General features: G+C 41.8%; 2 protein-coding genes across 2 annotated transcripts; both read right to left on the bottom strand.

Annotated features, from left to right (window-relative positions):
* Window positions 1–4,459: 4,459 nt before the first annotated feature.
* On the bottom strand, window positions 4,460–9,088 carry LOC308681663 (trace amine-associated receptor 13c-like; the record flags this gene model as incomplete). The annotated part of the gene is made up of 3 exons (XM_081350744.1): window positions 4,460–5,501; window positions 6,197–6,409; window positions 9,063–9,088. The coding sequence occupies 3 exons, from the start codon at window positions 9,086–9,088 to the stop codon at window positions 4,460–4,462; spliced, it is 1,281 nt and encodes a 426-aa protein (XP_081206870.1).
* Window positions 9,089–15,973: 6,885 nt separating this feature from the next.
* Window positions 15,974–16,945, bottom strand: LOC308681662 (trace amine-associated receptor 7c-like; the record flags this gene model as incomplete). Its single annotated transcript, XM_081350743.1, has 1 exon — window positions 15,974–16,945. One exon carries the CDS (start codon window positions 16,943–16,945, stop codon window positions 15,974–15,976), a length of 972 nt encoding a protein of 323 aa, XP_081206869.1.
* Between the last annotated feature and the right edge of the window lie 5,104 nt (window positions 16,946–22,049).

Genomic DNA, 22,049 nt, shown 5'->3' with positions numbered 1-22,049 from the left:
AATACAGTGTAATTAGACTTTAGCCATGAAAATGTCACAAGTAACAGAAATAACCAGAAATGTCAGAGCATGTCAGAACACCTCCAGGGCCCAGAAAACAGCTCAGACCTCAGAGGGTTAATTACAAGTTTTTGTGTAGTAATGTAAAGATGTTCCATTTAGTCTGTTTTTTAATTAGCAAGGTTTCCATCCAATGATGATTTTAGCACATACGATTGTTTACCAATGGCAGAAAAGCCTAGCTTGGATGCCAGCCGAACTTAGCCCCGCCCACAACATTTTTAGGTCGGGAAGTTCGGTCTGGACTCGATCCATCGAGGAGCTATTATGCCCGAACAAAAATTGTTCGGACCAATCAAATTGTAAGGGCTGGCTTTATACGATGATGGACAGATGAGCAACGGTAACGTAATCATCCACGTCATCAACGAGCGCTTGGGTTGAATTCAAATGACTGCCGCTGGAGAATTGAGATTTCACGAGTTCACGCTTACAAATAAGTCAGATAGAATAAATGCATATTTGACGTGCTCCGGGAGAGGGCTCCGGGCTCGGTATTCGGACCGAACCCTAGGCTACTCCCCCTGTATTCCTGGCTGTGGAAGGACAAGCTGAGAGTGAGTGGAGGGATGCTGAAAACTGTCAAGGAATGTTAGGTGAGTTAACAGACTGAATAAATATATGCTTCCTCTCATGCTGATAGTGTAGACCGTAGACGGTAATTGTTTGATGACAAGTTGATTGGATTGATTATTTGAATGTGCTCCTCCCGAATGTGCTCCTTCTTTGTTTATGAAACATCATGTGTAGATTCCGCCATCGAGTCTGTTATAGAAGATATCGACCACGATCAAGGCATTTGTCGATCGGAAACATGAATGAAAAACATACGTCACTTACTCCGTTGCTCTGATTGGTTGTAGGCCTATCCAGTTGAGTGCAGAGGCATTTTCCTTCCTGGTTCGGTTGAAACACGCCCCAAAATCAAAGCTCAATGGAGCAGTATCAGACTCACATTCTGACTAGAATCTGAGTATGACAACGTCAGGCTAAGAAATGCCTTTAATCGGTACAATTTCTAAAATGTCGACACAACCTTTTTTAATTTAAATTTAGCATATAGATTTTATGTCGATACTTCAAATGTCGCAAAACTAGTTTGGAAAACTGTTATTGAGAAACATGACAGGATTAGCCTATGTCCAGCATCCATGTTCGTGTTTTTGCTCCCGTTAAAGGGATAGTTCAGCCAAAAATGATATTAAACCCAAGATTTACTCACCCTCAAGCCGTTTGAGATGCATATGTCAATCATTTTTCAGACGAACACATTTTCAGTTATTTTAGAAAATGTCTTAGATCTTTCACTGGTTATAATGTGAAGAACGTAGAGTTTTGTTTTGCTCTGCTCTCTGACTGCGCTGTCACGTTCGTTCTACGTCACGACACTTCCTACGCTACGTCCTGCGTCATACGTCGGCATCCATTTCCGTGAACGCGCGTCGACCGCTGCCGGAAGCCAGTTATTTTCATTTATAAAGTTTTAAATAAGTATATTTTTACGACAAAACCACACGGATTACCCTCAGAAGGCCTTCGTTTATCCCCCTGGAGCCGGATGGATTACTTTTGTGAAGGATGCATGCACATTTTTGGGACTTGAAGGAGTGGACCCCATAACTTCACATTATAACCACTGAGAGATCTAAGACATTTTCTAAAATAACTGAAAATGTGTTCGTCTGAAAAATGATTGACATATGCATCTCGAACGGCTTGAGGGTGAGTAAATCATGGGTTTAATATCATTTTTGGCCGAACTATCCCTTTAAAGCACCTGCAATGTTCAAAGGTGTGTTAAATCATTATATTAATATTATAAAATTATATATAATTTTTTTAAAATGATTATGCACCCATAAAGACAGAAATCATGACGACCAAAGAGAGGCGGGAACTGAACAAAGGAGCACATGAATGAGGATAAACTATAAGTCAATGGAAACTAAACACTGATCATAACGGTGACAAGTAGAATGTTCTTATGGCCTTTAAGTCTCAAATCCCACATAAAAACCAGGCGCGTGCACGTGATACGAGCGCATAGAACAGTATCCATCCTGTGATTGGTCAATTCCACACCCGATTACCTTCTCATATATATTCCATGTAGTTTAAATTTGCTACAAAAACATTTATACCCAGTGCAAGTTAGTTGAGTTTGAGCTGTGGACAGAGCCGCCTTAACCTAATGTTAGGCCCCGGGGCTGAGAGGTTTTGTAGGCCCCCCATCCCCTCGATTTATAGAGTCTCATTTTAAAAAAGTGTAATATCTAGATAATCTACTTCACAGTTGAGAAATTTCAACTTTATGCAAATGAGAAGCGATTTTCGCGAGCGACAACCAATAGGAAAGAAGCCTTTCAGTGGAGCTCAGCTCCCATCACGTCTCAAGTGCAGGAGACAGAAGAGTTTGAGGGCGATTTCACTGTTTTATATGATTTGACTGTAACTAACCACAAACATGGATATAATAAAATGATTCATGGAAAAGAAACTGTCGACAGTCACAGTGAGTTTAATTCATACATATGAATTAAAATGTATGGGTGGGTCACTCAATCAGCAGACATGTGACGTGCAATTAGAGTGATTGACAGAAAACCTGACAAGTTACAAAACAATATGACCTTTACAGCTCATCATGAACCTGAACATGGGAGGCCCCTGAACATGGGAGGCCCCTGGGCTTCAGCCCAGGTAAGCCCGTGCATTAATGCGGCCTTGGCTGTGGAGAACAGGAATTGGCCTGACATGACTCTTTTTCTTTTTGGTTAAGTGCAAATGGTCTAGTTCATGTTTTATTTATTTTATTTTGTATTGAGTAAGAAGTTCCAAAGCAGAATCATGACACAATAGAGCAGAAGTGAGATTTTTTTCAAAAACAGAGGATTTTTTTTTCCAAGTAACTAGTCGGTGTTCATTTAAAATTCCAAACACACTGAAATGGGCATAATCTCTCGAATAATCTGATAAAGCCATTAAAGTTGTGCGTATCGTGCACACGCCTGATTTTTATGTGGGCAAGACTTGAGACTAAAGAAACGCAATAGGTTTTGTACATTTGTACATACTTCTCACATTTATGAAGAAAAAAAAAGAAAAAAAAGTCTGAATCGTGAGATAAAAAGTCACAATTGCCTTTTGTGTTTTTATTCCGTGGCAGAAACCAGCTTTTTGGGGACAGGATGAGAAACAGAGCAAGGAAATGAGAGGAAAAAGAATGAGAGAATATGATAGAAATGACAGTCGAAGAGAAGGTACAGCTAATATAGTATTATTGTATAAATATATTTTTGTAAATGCAACAGTTAGTATCAGTCATTACTTGTCGGATAAGATTAGAGATAGTATGTTTATCGGGGAGCCACTAGAAAGTTATTCCATAATTCTTTAATCCTTTATTCCTCCAGTGAGCAAACCAGAGGAAGAAAAAGAAACAAAAAGCTCATACCATGTCGGTGTTGGATAAAGGATAAAGACAAATATTGATTTGATGATGATGATGATGATGATGATGTTTATGTTCAGACTCTCAAGTCACTGTTGGATATGCACTTCAATTCACTTCACAGATAAATATCTAGTGGAGGTTGAGAGGAGAGACTGATCCTTTGAGTGTACAGTAGTGTCTAGAAGAGCTAGATAAATGCTTCATTCAGTTTATTCATTCATTCATTAAATTACCTGATTTTTTAAAGGTGGTTTAAACCCGTTTTCTTTTTTTAAGACTAGTAGTTTAAATAAAAGTTTTTAAAAAAAAATCTATATCTTTTAATAATTCAAATGTAAACGGTGCTGTATTACCATTGTGCATGAAATTTACTATATATATATATATATATATATATATATATATATATATATATATTTATTTATTTATTTATATATATATATATATATATACATACATAAACCTACCATTATGAAATATGACCACATACAACATGGACAAATGCAGAAATTCAGACACAGGGCAAAGATGACAACACTGTATATGTTTTTACACAAACATCACACAAACACATATCTGAACATATTTATTTCAGCTCATTACAACAGAAAAAATTGTGGCCACAATTCAATTGAAATATTTTTCATTGTCTTTTTTTCTTAAAAAAAAGATTACTTTGTATTTAAAGATAATGGTGTAGTTGACTTAGTCATTTTAAGGCCTTCAAGAGAGCAAAAATGTTACTCACTGTTACTCACACATGTTCATGTTCTCAATGTTCATACATAATAGGCAGAATATTTAAACTATTCACAAACATACGTGTTGCACAGATTCTGGTGTCATCTAATGTTTGATAAGGAAGTGCTTAACACAAGAACCCTAACTATTACATTCATAGACAGACGGAATTTACAATTGTGCTTCATGCAAGAGTGTAAGTGATCATTTCTCTTCTGGGAACAGATTTAAGTATGCCGATGAAGGTTCACATATTTTCAGTGTCAAAATGTATTTTGCTGACACTCTAAACCATTGATAAAACATTGCATATATAAGTGGATTCATACAGGAATTCAAGCACATCATCCATAACATTACATCAATTATAAGAGTGTTATTTCCGTCATTCCCAAAAGAAAGACTAACTATGTAGTACGGCATCCAGCAAAGAAGATAAACCAGTACTACAATCCCTAAGGTTCTTGTAGCCTTTTTTTCTGATTTGGCCTTTTTTTCTGTGACTGAATTTAAATGCTTAGCTTGCCGTTTTGCTACAAAGCAGATTTTCACATATAAAGGAATAATTATGCAACAAGGAGCCACTAAACAAACAAAAGCATCTGTTATAATATTTTCCAATGTAACAACAAGTATGCATTCTCCAATACATGTGTGGTTCCTCTCTGGATACCGTAAAAACTCATACACCAGATAAAACGCATAAAAGAAGTTGAGAAACCAGTTTACAACAATAGAAACAACAGCTCTGTTATTATTGACTCTTATTGTATATCGCAAAGGGTCAGTCACAGCAATGTATCTATCCACAGAAATAATAACCATATTACAAAGAGATACATCGACAATAATATAAAGAATAAGAAGGAATATTGGGCAAAATATTTCTCCAAAGTACCAGCATGGCTCAATCAGTTTCATTCCCTGCACTGGCATGAGGATCAGTCCTGCGATCAGATCAGCCACTGCCAGAGAGAAGATCAGCACATTGGTGGGAGTGTGGAGCTGCTTGAAGTGCGAGATGGAGATGATCACCAACAGGTTCAGAAACACGGTGAACACTGATGTTACAGCGAAGAAAGTGTACACAATGATGTACTCTGCTTCAGGTCGGATACTTCTGGTACAAGACAAATTGTTGTTTGGAAAGCAGTATTGGATTGTTTGATTTTCCATGTTTGTCAGTCCCCAGTTGGATAGATTCTCTGTGAGGATGCTTGTTAGTTTAGCCCCCTGGTCCTTGTCACTGACACGACTCAGTTTTATATGTACAGAAAGCACAGCGACCACCCCATTCAACAATACAACCCCTCAAATCCACCCACTACTTAAATATGCATAGACCTGATCAATCTGATCTATACAATATAGTGGATTAGTGAATCTAATAAAGCTAGTTTACTCTTACATTCTGCCTATGTAAGACAGCATCTGTTCTAACAAACAGCAGGCAAGTGCACTACTGTAAGAGCAATCCATCGCCTTCCATTCCACTCAAAATTATATCCATGTTAACATACAATAAAAATTAAAGATTGAATCTGGATATTTTCACATTTCCAGTATAGGGCAACAACCAATTTATGTCCCTGGAAATAATCTTAAAAAAGGAGCTTTGAAATATTATTAGACTGTTATGCAAAGGCAGAATAGAATAATTCATTTAGTCAAAATTGAATTATGACCACAATTTGTCCTCATAAACTATGATCTGTCCTTTGATAGCTTTGGTTAAACTATGCTTAGATTAAGACAGGGTTGTACAATGCTGCTCCTGGAGGGCCACTGTCCTACAAAGTTTAGCTCCAACTTGCCTCAACCCTCCTGCCTAGTAGTTTCGAATTTGCCTAGTAAGACCTTGATTAGCAGGTGTGTTTATGTGGGGTTGGAGCTATACTTTGCAGGACTGGAGACCCCTGAATTAAGAGAAAATGGACTGACCAAGACAGAGCCGGAGGGGTGAGGAGGCCCGGTGAAGCCATAAGGATGACGGTCCCAGGAGGAGCCGAGGGGGAGAGGGGCCAAGGTGGAGTGATGGGCTCAGAGGATTGAGATAAAGCCAGGGGAATGACATCTTTTGGCGGAGCTAGCGAACTGGAAGCCCCAGGCAGATCCGAGTTGCTAGGTGATGCCAATGAGGGAGGATTCAAAGGGCTGAAAGGAGCCAGCAAAGACAAGGCTCAAGAACTGGATGGCATAAGCAGAGGAGGTGGGAGTGGGAGGCTGGGTGGGAGCAGTTTTGGAAATAATCTCTTCCTATTCCTTAATACCTATACCTTGATCAAGTTCATCATTTCCACAGCAGCGCCCGGAGTATGGACAGGGCTCCACTCCATGCCTTCGTATTCTGTTAATATTAGATGCTCCGGATCTGTGGTGGGCTGCGGCTCCAGATCCGTTGTGGGCATAGACTTAGTGCAGATGATATTATGATGGAGGGAGTGGAGTGGAAGGGCTGCAGTGTATTTACTCCGTCGTCCTAAACCTCACCGAGAGTACAATGCCCTAATATTATGTCATGCTGGAGGTGATAACAAGGAGGTGCAGTTAAAAATAATTAACCCCCTGGGGTCGGAGGTCACGCCAGCAATACCAGCTCGCTTTTTTTCTTATCAGTGCAAAAGAGACTCAAAATACTCTGTTGATTTTGATCTTACATACTGTATAAGTGTTATACATCATTCAAAACTGTTAAATGTTCGTAAAATAAAGAAAATAAACATGATGCACATTCTGCCGTCTCTCTCAATGTGAAGTTCATTATGAAACACGACTCTGTGTGTTGAAATGATCTGTAACTCAGTGAATGTTTGTCACACATACTTGAGACGTATGTCTTTAAAAAGCTTGGAGTCTCTTTTTTAAATTATGTAAATTATATCAAAAACAAATATTCTGTAAGTAATCGGTATGAAAGCAACGACATGTACAGTTTCTTCAGTCTGTGCTCATTAACTCTTATGTGACCACACCCACGATCACACGAGCGATTGACATGCAAATAGTCCACGTGAAGGAACGCAGAGCTGTAAACGCCCTCATCACCTCTAAATAAAGAATCAGAGACTTCAGTCCTCCTCTGCTTTTCATCGAGTTTGGAAGACACGTTGTGTTTGTGCTGTCCTGACCTGTTTACCTTGGATTTACCTCAGAAGAATTCGAAGAACGCGATTTGAAAATGAGAAAGATTTTTAAAGTAAGACACATCCTCTTTAATACTAGTAATAGTAAGTGAGCATGTTATTGTTATATAAACTTTACATTGTAGCAACTAGTCAAACTGGTGCCAGACTAAAATGTACGTTAGGAAATGAGATTGGAGTAAAAACATGAAGCCTATTGCTAAATTTATATACATGTACACAAGGATGTTTTTATGTTTGATAATAAAACACAGCATGATATTAAAGTAGGCTAGTATGAGTGTTTACTCTAATATGGTTAATATTATAATGTTTAGACCCGTGTTTACTGTTAAATACTGTGTTTGTGAATATATGCTCAAATGTAGATATGTGTAATATGGTAACAATAATGTTTCATAGTTTGGAGGGGCTCAATCGCTTCTGTAAATGTTCTCTGCACGCGCTGTGCGTTTGAAAAGCAAAACGCGCCAAACATTAGGCTTAATTTTTTTACTCCAATCTCATTTCAACGAATGGAAACATTAGAATTAACATGATTATGCATATATTTTTCTCTAGTGTAGTTGTTACTTAAAGGGGGGGTGAAATGCTCATTTTCACTCAATCTCCTGTTAATCTTGAGTACCTATAGAGTAATATTGCATCCTTCATATCTCCAAAAAGTCTTTTGTTTTATTATATTTTTAATTGAAAGATAGGCTGTACCGAGTCTTTCCGGAAAAAAACGAGCGGCTGGGGGCGGGCCGTGTGGGCGAAGCTTAGCTGTGCTTACCCGCCTAGCTAACAACACACAGACATTTGTTCAACAGTTTTACTCACCGTTCCAACGCACGACCGCGAACCTTTATCATTGTGACTGCTCGATCCTTAAGCATTAGACGATCTGCAAATCCGTCGATCTGGGCTTTGTTTATAAAACGATCATCGTCGAAATGCAGGGAACAACAGTCTTACACAACTCCGTTTATGCTCAGGAAAACAAACTCCATCCACGGGTTCCTTAACGCTGGGTTCTTTGGGAATCTGTGCAGGGTTGTCTTGCCCTGGCAACCAAAAACACACTTCTTTGGTGACATTGACTTCCCAAAAGCCGAGCAGGGCGCTTTGATGGCGAACTGCTTTCACTCTCTTGCTCTAGTCTACGAGTGCGCGCACGCGCGCCCGCGATCTTACCGGAGAAGTGCCCTTAGGACCCATATAAGGAAATTCCGGCACAACGAAATAAGGCACAACAAACCTGGTTATCATTATATATATATATATATATATATATATATATATATATATATATATATATATATATATATATATATATATATATATACTGTATATATGTGTGTGTGTGTGTGTGTGTGTATTTTGTAATTTTAAATCCCAAATTTAACAAGAAAAATCGTGCAGCCTATATGTAGCAAGGTTCAATGTTGTGGGAAGAAGGATGGAGACAGGGTCGGCTTGCTGTGGAACGTGTCCCTTTTTATGCACTATTTCTCAAAACAAATGTCGCGCTCTCAGCGCTCTCCAAACACAATCTCTTTCAAATAGCTTCTTGATAACAATTTCTTTGACTCTCTGTAGCCAGCAGCGTGCACACGATTCAACAGCCACTCTCTTGCTTCACACTTCCAGGTAGCTTTTATCTGGTTCCCCACGGCAATTACTGCAACGGGATCCAGGTGTACGTCATTATGCACTTGACCTACTTACGTGCCACTCGTCTCCCGACTCTCTCTCCTGTCACAGACGTCGCTGAACCACACCCCCCTCGCCACACTATAGTTTATCTTTTTTTACAGGGACCAGATGAGTCTCTGTACATGACCATGGTAAAATAAAAAATCAAACATCTTGGAAATGACAGGTATGTACTATGTTTGTAACGGTCACCAGCTGGAGTGCCCTTGAGAGCCACCAGAGGGTACTCCACACCAGACTATTATCACTCCCTCACAAACTACATTTCCCATAACTCACTGCCCGGACTCATCATCACTGATTGCATTCACCTGTGTCTCATTACCCTGTTAGTCTCAGCCTATTTATACCATGTTCACTCATTCACTCACTGCGAAGTTTTGTATGTTGTCGCACTGCACTTCTGAGCGTTTTCCCTGGTTTTCTTGTCTCTTGGTTTTTTGGATTTCTTGCCTGTCCCGTGGATTACTTTTGTGCCTCTGACCACTGCCTGTTTTGTTTTGTTTTGTTTTGTTGTTTGTTTGTTTGTTTGTTTGGACTGTCTTCCTGTGCTTGACCCTCTGCTTGTTGGATTACGATTCTGGATAACCCCTTTAATAAAAGCTGCTTTTGGATCCTCTACCCTCGTGTCTCGGAGCAGTTCGTAACAGAAAACTTTGCAGAAAATAGATCCAGCAGCCGAGAACTCACCAAGAATAATCCAGCAGCACAGATTATGCGTCTCCGTCAGGGAGCCCGGCCCATTGAGGAATATGTGACCCGTCACGGAAACCAAGGACACAAGTCGGCAGCACAACTTTCGAGCAAAATGAGAAAGAAGCGTTTTTTTTTTTTCAAAATTGGTGATTTTCGTTTTTTTGCAGAATCTGTAAGTTGAGATCACGAAGAAGCCTCTCCATGTTTGAGATAGCAGTATTGGTATTTAAAAGCGTACATTTTGATGTTGAAATCACCTTTTCCGTGATTTCGGAGATTCTAGCACGCAGTAGGGGGCGTGTCATTGTCGGTGTGTATTTCCATACTGAATTGCCGGCGTGGCTACTTATTATGCAGCGCTCGGGCCGGCTCTATCTGATTTCAAAATTCAATGAAGATGGACGCCAATAACATTACGATGTCCAGCAATCGATTTAAATAGTTGCTTACATGGGGTTAAAATGGGGTTTAATTTGTCGTTTAATGAGATGTAGCCTAATACAGTTGTCAGTGTGAACATATAGATCCGCCAATGTTGTCAACATGCATATGAATGGTACAGTGGTAGAGCGTTCGCCAGCCGTGTCAGAGGTTGACAGTTCGAATCCGCCCTTAAATAAGTTTTTTTTTTTCTTGTATAGTTTTTTTTCTCTCTTCAAAACGATTATGTTCATCAGTGGTTGTATATCAAGCTGGGACATGCAAACGTTTGAATTATTTTGTTATTTCAGCAGAACAAATAGAGAGTATCCGCAACGGATTGAAGCGCGCGTCGAGTGAATACAATGCAGTGTGCGCGCGAGCCACACGAGTAAACACTGTATCTGCGCCACTGATCACACCAGCAACGAGCACTTTGATCACTTGATTAAAAAAAAACGCATTTCAGCGCTAGTATCTTATTTAAAAAACGAACTAAATGAATGCTCTGCCAGTTAACTGGAGATGTTTTATTTAGAGAATTTGTAGAATTGGGACATTCAGGGGGGAGGGGGAGACGGGGGAGCTTTACAGGGGGTATGTCTTATCTAAATGAGATGTAAATGAGCCCTATTGTCATTCCCAGAAGCGTGAGAACTTGCCAATCTTTAGAAGCAGATTTCTACCATTTCAGTTTTTTTGAGTGCCTACCTTCAAATGGCCACAACTTCTCCAAATATTATCAGATTTCCATGTGTTATACATCGTTGGAAAGCTTGAATACTACACTTTCAGAATATGTGAATAACTCAAAATGCCCCAAAACCGACTTGTGTCCCTACTTTCCGTGACTGGTCACATATATCATTGACTTTATTAAGTTGGCACATTTAACATCTTTTGATGAAGTTTGCCTAATGATATTTTTCCATGGAGGAGTATCCGAGCCGCTCAGCTCCCTTATGCCACTTCATCACCCTAGCTGGAGTCTTAAACAGTATATTGTCAATGCTCTGTTGCTGGCCGGTTCACCTCTCACTTTGGGTTTGCAGAGGAGCCCCGCAAACCGAAAGTATACCCTCAGCCTGAGCTTCATGTCACGTCTGCCGAGCCAGAGACTGTTCATGTCACGTCTGTCGAGCCAGTGTCTCCGGACAAGATGGCCGCTGCCAATCCAGAGATTGTTCACGTCACGTCTGCCGAGCCAGAGACTGCTCACCTCACACCTAAGTTAGTTAAGTTATTTCCATCTAAAACTAACTTTAGATGGAAATAACTTAACTCTGCTGTAAAGCCGAAACAATCTCTGTTACCTTAAATTATACGCTTATCTCTGTAAAGCTGCTTTGAGACAATCTACATTGTTAAAAGCGCTATATAAATGAAGATGACTTGACTTGACTTGACACCTGCCGAGCCAGAGACTGCTCACCTCACACCTGCCGAGCCACTGTCTGCGGCGACAAGATGGCCGCCGCCGAGCCAGTGTCTCCGGACAAGATGGCCGCCGCCGAGCCAGTGTTTCCGGACAAGATGGCCCCAGCCGAGCCAGTGTCTCCGGACAAGATGGCCGCCGCCGAGCCAGTGTCTCCGGACAAGATGGCCGCCGCCGAGCCAGTGTCTCTGGACAAGTTGGCCGCAGCCGAGCCAGTGTCTCCGGACAAGATGGCCGCCGCCGAGCCAGTGTCTCCGGACAAGATGGCCGCCGCCGAGCCAGTGTCTCCGGACAAGATGGCCGCCGCCGAGCCAGTGTCTCCGGACCTCAGCAGAGATGGCCACCGACACGCCTGAACCTGAGCCCTCAGCAGAGATGGCCGCCGACATGCCTGAACCTGATCCCTCAGCAGATATGGCTGCTGCCACGCTGTTCATGTCACGTCTGTCGAGCCAGTGTCTCTGGACAAGATGGCCGCTGCCAATCCAGAGACTGTTCACGTCACGTCTGCCGAGCCAGAGACTGCTCACCTCACACCTGCTGAGCCAGTGTCTCCGGCGACAAGATGGCCGCCGCCGAGCCAGTGTCTCCGGACAAGATGGCTGCAGCCGAGCCAGTGTCTCCGGACAAGATGGCTGCCGCCGAGCCAGTGTTTCCGAACAAGATGGCCGCCACCGAGCCAGTGTCTCCGGACAAGATGGCCGCCGCCGAGCCAGTGTTTCCGGACAAGATGGCCGCAGCCGAGCCAGTGTCTCCGAACAAGATGGCCGCCGCCGAGCCAGTGTCTCCGGACCTCAGCAGAGATGGCCACCGACACGCCTGAACCTGAGCCCTCAGCAGAGATGGCCGTCGACATGCCTGAACCTGATCCCACAGCAGATATGGCTGCTGCCACGCTGTTCATGTCACGTCTGTCGTGCCAGTGTCTCTGGACAAGATGGCCGCTGCCAATCCAGAGACTGTTCACGTCACGTCTGCCGAGCCAGAGACTGCTCACCTCACACCTGCTGAGCCAGTGTCTCCGGCGACAAGATGGCCGCCGCCGAGCCAGTGTCTCCGGACAAGATGGCTGCAGCCGAGCCAGTGTCTCCGGACAAGATGGCTGCCGCCGAGCCAGTGTCTCCGAACAAGATGGCCGCCACCGAGCCAGTGTCTCCGGACAAGATGGCCGCCGCCGAGCCAGTGTTTCCGGACAAGATGGCCACAGCCGAGCCAGTGTCTCCGGACAAGATGGCCGCCGCCGAGCCAGTGTCTCCGGACCTCAGCAGAGATGGCCACCGACACGCCTGAACCTGAGCCCTCAGCAGAGATGGCCGTCGACATGCCTGAACCTGATCCCTCAGCAGATATGGCTGCTGCCACGCTGTCTGTTCCTGTCCCTGAGCCAGTGTCTGTTCCTGCCCATAACCCCATAGCCGCCCCCAAGGAAATGTTTAGGGAGGGAGGGGAGGGGGGGGGGGTAAGGAGGTCCCTTGTTAGGCCCATGGAAGCCGCGCCGCCATGGTCTCCTAAGCTGTCTGGTCCACCCTGTAGCCCTGAACTGCCAGGTCTGCCTGGTCCCCCTGAACCGTCTGCTACGCCCTGGCCGCCTGAAGGGTTGTCTCCTCCCTGGCCGTCTGCACAGCCTGCTCCTCCCTGGCCTCCTGAAGGGTCGTCTCTTCCCTGGCCTCCTGAAGGGTCGTCTCCTCCCTGGCCGCCTGAAGGGTCGTCTCCTCCGCCCTGGTCGCCTGCACTGCCTGCTCCGCCCTGGTCGCCTACACTGCCTGCTCCGCCCTGGCCTCCCATCTTGCTGCAGTCTCCAGGTCCTCTTCCGCTCCACGGGCCTAGCCCTCCATTCCGCCCCCAGGTCCGCCTCCGCTCCACCTCCCTCCTGGACAATTTTAGAGCGTCTGGAAGCTGCTCCTTTGAGGGGGGTCTATGTAACGGTCACCAGCTGGAGTGCCCTTGAGAGCCACCAGAGGGTAATCCACACCAGACTATTATCACTCCCTCACAAACTACATTTTCCATAACTCACTGCCCGGACTCATCATCACTGATTGCACTGATTTTCACCTGTGTCTCATCACCCTGTTAGTCTCAGCTTATTTATACCATGTTCACTCATTCACTCACTGCGAAGTTTTGTATGTTGTTGCACTGCACTTCTGAGCGTTTTCCCTGGTTTTCTTGTCTCTTGGTTTTTTGGTTTCTTGCCTGTCCCGTGGATTACTCTTGTGTAATCCTCTGACCCCTGCCTGTTTTGTTTTGTTTTGTTTTGTTTTGTTTTGTTTTGTCTGTTTGTTTGTTTGTTTGTTTGTTTGGACTGTCTTCCTGTGCTTGACCCTCTGCTTGTTGGACTACGATAACCCCTTTAATAAAAGCTGCTTTTGGATCCTCTACCCTTGTGTCTCGGAGCAGTTCGTATCAATGTTTCATGAATGGCACAAAGTTATGTGACTGTTCAAGTCTCTGTCTTTAGATCTGTGTGTTCAATAATGTGCTTTTTTGTCCTTTGTTGTGTATCTTTGGATTATGTTGTATTGTAAATAAATCCAAACAATCAAAAAGCCATTCTTTTTTAAATCTCTCCTCATTCTTTGTGCAAGGATCCTCATAATGATAGGGCCTGATAGCACCTGATAGGGCCATTATGGGAGGGTCTTTGTCTTTTTTAGGTATGAAACACATCAATATTCATGATGATCGCATAAAGCTTTCTTACACAAAACATCTTACAAAGTTTAAATCAATATATTGTCTTATCTGAATGAGTAGGCAGGATGGTTTTCACATAGTTTTAAAGCAAATATTCTAAGCTACGTGATGCAAGTTTCAAAAGTCTTGTGAAGCAATAATCAGTAGGCTATGGGTTTCATGACCTTATTTCAGTGACAATTTTCTTTTTTCAAAAACAGAGGATTTTTTTTTCTTCAAGTAACTAGTCAGTGTTCATTTAAAATTCCAAACGCACTGAAATGGGCATAATCTCTCGAATAATCTGATAAAGCCATTAAAGTTGTGCGTATTGTGCACACGCCTGATTTTTATGTGGGCAAGACTTGAGACTAAAGAAACGCAATAGATCTCACAATGCTGACTTTATTTCTCACAATTGCATGTTTACATCTCACATTTATGAAAAAAAAAGAAAAGAAAAAGTCTGAATCGTGAGATAAAAAGTCACAATTGCCTTTTGTGTTTTTTATTCCGTGGCAGAAACAAGCTTTTTTGGGACAGAATGAGAAACAGAGCAAGAAAATGAGAGGAAAAAGAATGAGAGAATATGATAGAAATGACAGTCGAAGAGAAGGTACAGCTAATATAGTATTATTGTATAAATATATTTTTGTAAATGCAACAGTTAGTATCAGTCATTACTTGTCGGATAAGATTAGACATAGTATGTTTATCGGGGAGGCACTAGAAAGTTATTCCATAATTCTTTAATCCTTTATTCCTCCAGTGAGCAAACCAGAGGAAGAAAAAGAAACAAAAAGCTCATACCATGTCGGTGTTGGATAAAGGATAAAGACAAATACTGATTTGATGATGATGATGATGATGTTTATGTTCAGACTCTCAGGTCACTGTTGGATATGCACTTCAATTCACTTCACAGATAAATATCTAGTGGAGGTTGAGAAGAGAGACTGATCCTTTGAGTGTACAGTAGTGTCTAGAAGAGCTAGATAAATGCTTTGTTCAGTTTATTCATTCATTGAATTACCTGATTTTTTAAAGGTGGTTTAAACCCGCGTGGTTTAAAGGTGGTTTTTAAATCTATATCTTAAATAAGTCAAATGTAAAGGGTGCTGTATTACCATTGTGCATGAAATTTACTATATATATATATATAAACCTATCATTATGAAATATGACCACATACAACATGGACAAATGCAGAAATTCAGACACAGAGCAAAGATGGCAACACTGTATATGTTTTTACACAAACATATCACACAAACACATATCTGAACATATTTATTTCAGCTCATTATAACAGAAAAAATTGTGGCCACAATTCAATTGAAATATTTTTCATTGTCTTGTTTTCTTAAAAAAAAAGATTACTTTGTATTTAAAGATAATGGTGTAGTTGACTTAGTCATTTTAAGGCCTTCAAGAGAGCAAAAATGTTACTCACTGTTACTCACACATGTTCATGTTCTCAATGTTCATACATAATAGGCAGAATATTTAAACTATTCACAAACATAGGTGTTGCACAGATTCTGGTGTCATCTAATGTTTGATAAGGAAGTGCTTAACACAAGAACCCGAACTATTCCAGTCATAGACTGACGGAATTTACAATTGTGCTTCATGCAAAAGTGTAAGTGATCATTTCTCTTCTGGGAACAGATTTAAGTATGCCGATGAAGGTTCACATATTTTCAGTGTCAAAATGTATTTTGCTGACACTCTAAACCATTGATAAAACATTGCATATATAAGTGGATTCATACAGGAATTCAAGCATAACATCCAATACATTATGTTAATTATAAGAGTGTCATTTTCATCATGCCCAAAAGAAAGAGTAACTATGTAGTACGGTGTCCAAAAAAGAAGATAACCCAGTACTACAATCCCTAAGGTTCTTGCAGCCTTTTTTTCTGATTTGGCCTTTTTTTCTGTGACTGAATTTAAATGCTTAGCTTGCCGTTTTGCTACAAAGCAGATTTTCACATATAGAGGAATAATTATACAACAAGGAGCCACTAAACAAACAAAAGCATCTATTATAATATTTTCCAATGTAACAACAAGTATGCATTCTCCAATACATGTGTGGTTCCTCTCTGGATACAGTAAAAACTCATACAACAGATAAAACGCATAAAAGAAATTGAATAACCAGTTTACAACAATAGAAACAACAGCTCTGTTATTATTGACTCTTATTGGATATCGCAAAGGGTCATTCACAGCAATGTATCGATCCACAGATATAATAATCATATTACCAAGAGATGCATTGACAACAACATAAAGAATAAAAAGGAATACTGAGCAAAATATTTCTCCAAAGTACCAGCATGGCTCAATCAGTTTCATTCCCTGCACTGGCATGAGAATCAGTCCTGCGATCAGATCAGCCACTGCCAGAGAGAAGATCAGCACATTGGTGGGAGTGTGGAGCTGCTTGAAGTGCGAGATGGAGATGATCACCAACAGGTTCAGAAACACGGTGAACACTGATGTTACAGCGATGAAAATGTACACAATAATGTACTCTGCTTCAGGTCGGATACTTCTGGTACAAGACAAATTGTTGTTTGGAAAGCAGTATTGGATTGTTTGATTTTCCATGTTTGTCACTCCTCAGTTGGATAGATTCTGTGTGAGGATGCTTGTTAGTTTAGCCCCCTGGTCCTTGTCACTGACACGACTCAGTTTTATACGTTCAGAAAGCACAGCGACCACCCCATTCAACAATACAACCTCTCAAATCCACCCACTACTTAAATATGCATAGACCTGATCAATCTGATCTATACAATATAGTGGATTAGCGAATCTAATAAAGCTAGTTTACTCTTACATTCTGCCTATGTAAGACATCATCTGTTCTAACAAACAGCAGGCGAGTGCACTACTGTAAGAGCAATAAGTCCAATCCATCGCCTTCCATTCCACTTAAAAATGTATCCATGTTAACATACAATAAAAATGAAAGATCGAATCTGGATATTTTCACATTTCCAGTATAGGGCTACCACCAATTTATGTCCCTGGAAAAATCTCAAGAAAGGAGCCTTGAAATATGATTAGACTGTTATGCAAAGGCAGAATAGAATAACTCATTTAGTCAAAATTGAATTATGACCACAATTTACTGCACACATAAACTATGATCTGTCCTTTGACAGCTTTGGTTAAACTATGCTTAGATTAAGACAGGGTTGTACAATGCTGCTCCTGGAGGGCCACTGTCCTACAAAGTTTAGCTCCAACTTGCCTCAACCCTCCTGCCTAGTAGTTTTGAATTTGCCTAGTAAGACCTTGATTAGCAGGTGTGTTTATGTGGGGTTGGAGCTATACTTTGCAGGACTGGAGACCCCTGGATTAAGAGAAAATGGACTGACCAAGACAGAGCCGGAGGGGTGAGATGGCCCGGTGAAGCCATAAGGATGACGATCCCAGGAGGAGCCGAGGGGGAGAGGGGCCAAGGTAGAGTCGACTGGTCGATGGGCCAAGGTGGAGTGATGGGCTCAGAGGATTGAGATAAAGCCAGGGGAATGACATCTTTTGGCGAAGCTTGTGAACTGGGAGCCCCAGGCAGATCCGAGTTGCTAGGTGATGCCAATGAGGGAGGATTCGAAGGGCTGAAAAGAGCCAGCAAAGACAAGGCTCGAGAACTGGATGGCATAAGCAGAGGAGGTGGGAGTGGGAGGCTGGGTGGGAGCAGGTTTGGAAATAATCTCTTCATATTCCTTAATCCCACAAGGGTTCAAGTTTATCATATCCACAGCAGCGCCCAGAGTATGGACAGGGCTTCACTCCATGCCTTCATATTCAGTTAATATTCCCACTGGAACGTATACAGGAATCGGCTCACACACCTGCTCAGACTGAATTGGCTCAGGTGACAGACATGGCTGTAGGAATTGACTCTGTAGTGGGCATCGGCTCAGGCTCTTGGTCAGTGGCGGGCATCAGCTACGGGTCTGTGGTGGGCTGCGGTTCCAGATCCGTTGTGGGCATAGGCTTGGTGCAGATGATATTATGATGGAGGGAGTGGAGTGGAAGGGCTGCAGTGTATTTACTCCGTCGTCCTCCACCTCGCCGACAGTACAATGCCCTAATATTATGTCATGCTGGAGGTGATAAGGAGGTGCAGATGAACATAATTAACCCCCTGGGGTCGGTGGTCGCGCCGGGGCCGTCTCTCTCAGTGTGAATTTCATTATGAAACACGACATAAAATGATCTCAGTGAAACTCAGTGAATGTTTGTCACACAGACTTGAGATGTATGTCTTTATAAAGCTTGGAGTCTCTATTTTTAAATTTTGTAAATTATATCAAAAACAAATATTCTCTGTTTAAGTAATCGGTATGAAAGCAACGACATGTACAGTATCTTCAGTCTGTACTCATTAACTCTAATGTGACCACACCCACGCGCACACGAGCGATTGACATGCAAATAGTTCACGTGAAGGAACGCAGAGCTGTAAACGCCCTCATCACCTCTAAATAAAGAATCAGAGACTTCAGTCCTCCTCTGCTTTTCATCGAGTTTGGAAGACACGTTGTGTTTGTGCTGTCCTGACCTGTTTACCTTGGATTTACCTGAGAAGAATTAGAAGAACACGATTTGAAGATGAGAACGATTTTTAAGGTAAGACATTTCCTCTTTAATAATAGTAATAGTAAGCATGTTATTGTTATATAAACTTTACATTGTAGCAACTAGTCAAACTGGTGCCAGACTAAAATGTACGTTAGGAAATGAGATTAGAGTAAAAAGCCTATTGCTAAATTTATATATACGTACACAAGGATGTTTTTATGTTCGATAATAAAACACAGCATGATATTAAAGTAGGCTAGTATGAGTGTTTACTGTAATGTTTAGACCCGTGTTTACTGTACTGTGTTTGTGAATATATGCTCAAATGTAGATATGTGTAATGTGGTAACAATAATGTTTCATAGTTTGGAGGGGCTCAATCGCTTCTGTAAATGTTCTCTGCACGCGCTGTGCGTTGGAAAAGCAAAATGCGGCAAACATTAGGCTTCATGTTTTTACTCCAATCTCATTTAAATGAATGGAAACATTAAAAGTAACATATGATAATCCATATATTTTTCTCTAGTGTAGTTGTTACTTAAGTGTTTATTTTTAACGATTTATAGTCCACCTGCTATAGGCTATTGTTATTATTATTTTATGCAGCCCTACACGTATATGCATAAGGCACAACGAATTTATCATTATATATATATATATATATATATATATACAGTGAGGAAAATAAGTATTTGAACACCCTGCTATTTTGCAAGTTCTCCCACTTGGAAATCATGGAGGGGTCTGAAATTGTCATCGTAGGTGCATGTCCACTGTGAGAGACATAATCTAAAAAAAAAAAATCCAGAAATCACAATATATGATTTTTTAACTATTTATTTGTATGATACAGCTGCAAATAAGTATTTGAACACCTGTCTATCAGCTAGAATTCTGACCCTCAAAGACCTGTTAGTCTGCCTTTTAAATGTCCACCTCCACTCCATTTATTATCCTAAATTAGATGCACCTGTTCGAGGTCGTTAGCTGCATAAAGACACCTGTCCATACCATACGATCAGTAAGAATCCAACTACTAACATGGCCAAGACCAAAGAGCTGTCCAAAGACACTAGAGACAAAATTGTACACCTCCACAAGGCTGGAAAGGGCTACGGGGAAATTGCCAAGCAGCTTGGTGAAAAAAGGTCCACTGTTGGAGCAATCATTAGAAAATGGAAGAAGCTAAACATGACTGTCAATCTCCCTCGGACTGGGGCTCCATGCAAAATCTCACCTCGTGGGGTCTCAATGATCCTAAGAAAGGTGAGAAATCAGCCCAGAACTACATGGGAGGAGCTGGTCAATGACCTGAAAAGAGCTGGGACCACCATTTCCAAGGTTACTGTTGGAAATACACTAAGACGTCATGGTTTGAAATCATGCATGGCACGGAAGGTTCCCCTGCTTAAACCAGCACATGTCAAGGCCCGTCTTAAGTTTGCCAATGACCATTTGGATGATCATGGGAGAAAGTCATGTGGTCAGATGAGACCAAAATAGAACTTTTTGGTCATAATTCCACTAAACGTGTTTGGAGGAAGAAGAATGATGAGTACCATCCCAAGAACACCATCCCTACTGTGAAGCATGGGGGTGGTAGCATCATGCTTTGGGGGTGTTTTTCTGCACATGGGACAGGGTGACTGCACTGTATTAAGGAGAGGATGACCGGGGCCATGTATTGCGAGATTTTGGGGAACAACCTCCTTCCCTCAGTTAGAGCATTGAAGATGGGTCGAGGCTGGGTCTTAATGACCCGAAGCACACAGCCAGGATAACCAAGGAGTGGCTCTGTAAGAAGCATATCAAGGTTCTGGCGTGGCCTAGCCAGTCTCCAGACCTAAACCCAATAGAGAATCTTTGGAGGGAGCCCAAACTCCGTGTTTCTCAGCGACAGCCCAGAAACCTGACTGATCTAGAGAAGATCTGTGTGCAGGAGTGGGCCAAAATCCCTCCTGCAGTGTGTGCAAACCTGGTGAAAAACTACAGGAAACGCTTGACCTCTGTAATTGCAAACAAAGGCTACTGTACCAAACATTAACATTGATTTTCTCAGGTGTTCAAATACTTATTTGCAGCTGTATCACACAAATAAATAGTTAAAAAATATCATACATTGTGATTTCTGGATTTTTTTTTTTTAGATTATGTCTCTCAAAGTGGACATGCACCTACGATGACAATTTCAGACCCCTCCATGATTTCTAAGTGGGAGAACTTGCAAAATAGCAGGGTGTTCAAATACTTATTTTCCTCACTGTATATGTGTGTGTGTGTGTGTGTGTGTGTGTGCATTTTGTAAATTTTAAATCCCAAATTTAACCAGAAAAATCTAAAATGTATTCCCAAAATCATGCAGCCTATATGTAGCAAGGTTCAATGTTGTGGGAAGAAGGATGGAGACAGGGTTGGCTTGCTGTGGAACGTGTCCCTTTTTATGCAATATTTCTCAAAACAAATGTCGCGCTCTCAGCGCTCTCCAAACACAATCTCTTTCAAACAGCTTCATGATAACAATTTCTTTGACTCTCTGTAGCCAGCAGCGTGCACACGATTCAACAGCCACTCTCTTGCTTCACACTTCCAGGTACCTTTTATCTGGTTCCTCACGGCAATTACTGCAACGAGATCCAGGTGTACGTTGTTACGATCCAAGGGTCTGTGGTGCTTTGTTTTGTCCAGTAGGTGTCTCTGGGTAACACTTTTGTGTCTTTAGGTTAATTGATGTCGCAGGTGTGGAGAATTGGTTGATTAACAATGCTGCTTATAAGATGCTGGCTTTCTCACCCTCGGGAAGGAAAAAGATTGGGGCTTGGTCTTTGCTGGTCTCGCTGTTTGGTGGACATGCTGACTTTCTCACACTCTCCAGTCCAAGGCTTGATGTGGTTGTTTTTGTAGATTTTTGTCTTTTACTTTAAATGTAGTTATGTCTGTTCTTTCTAATTAAATTACTTATTTGTACAAATTTGATTATGTGTTTGGCCTCCCCATTCATGTTGCTGCTCCTTGAGCCAAGAGGTTGTAACAACATCATTATGCGCTTGACCTACTTACGTGCCACTCGTCTCCCGACTCTCTCTCCTGTCACAGACGTCGCTGAACCACACCCCCCTCG

Source organism: Scardinius erythrophthalmus (genome assembly GCF_964197995.2).
Source record: "Scardinius erythrophthalmus genome assembly, chromosome: 21".
Lineage (NCBI taxonomy): Eukaryota > Metazoa > Chordata > Actinopteri > Cypriniformes > Leuciscidae > Scardinius > Scardinius erythrophthalmus.
This window is presented reverse-complemented; position numbering and strand designations above follow the sequence as displayed.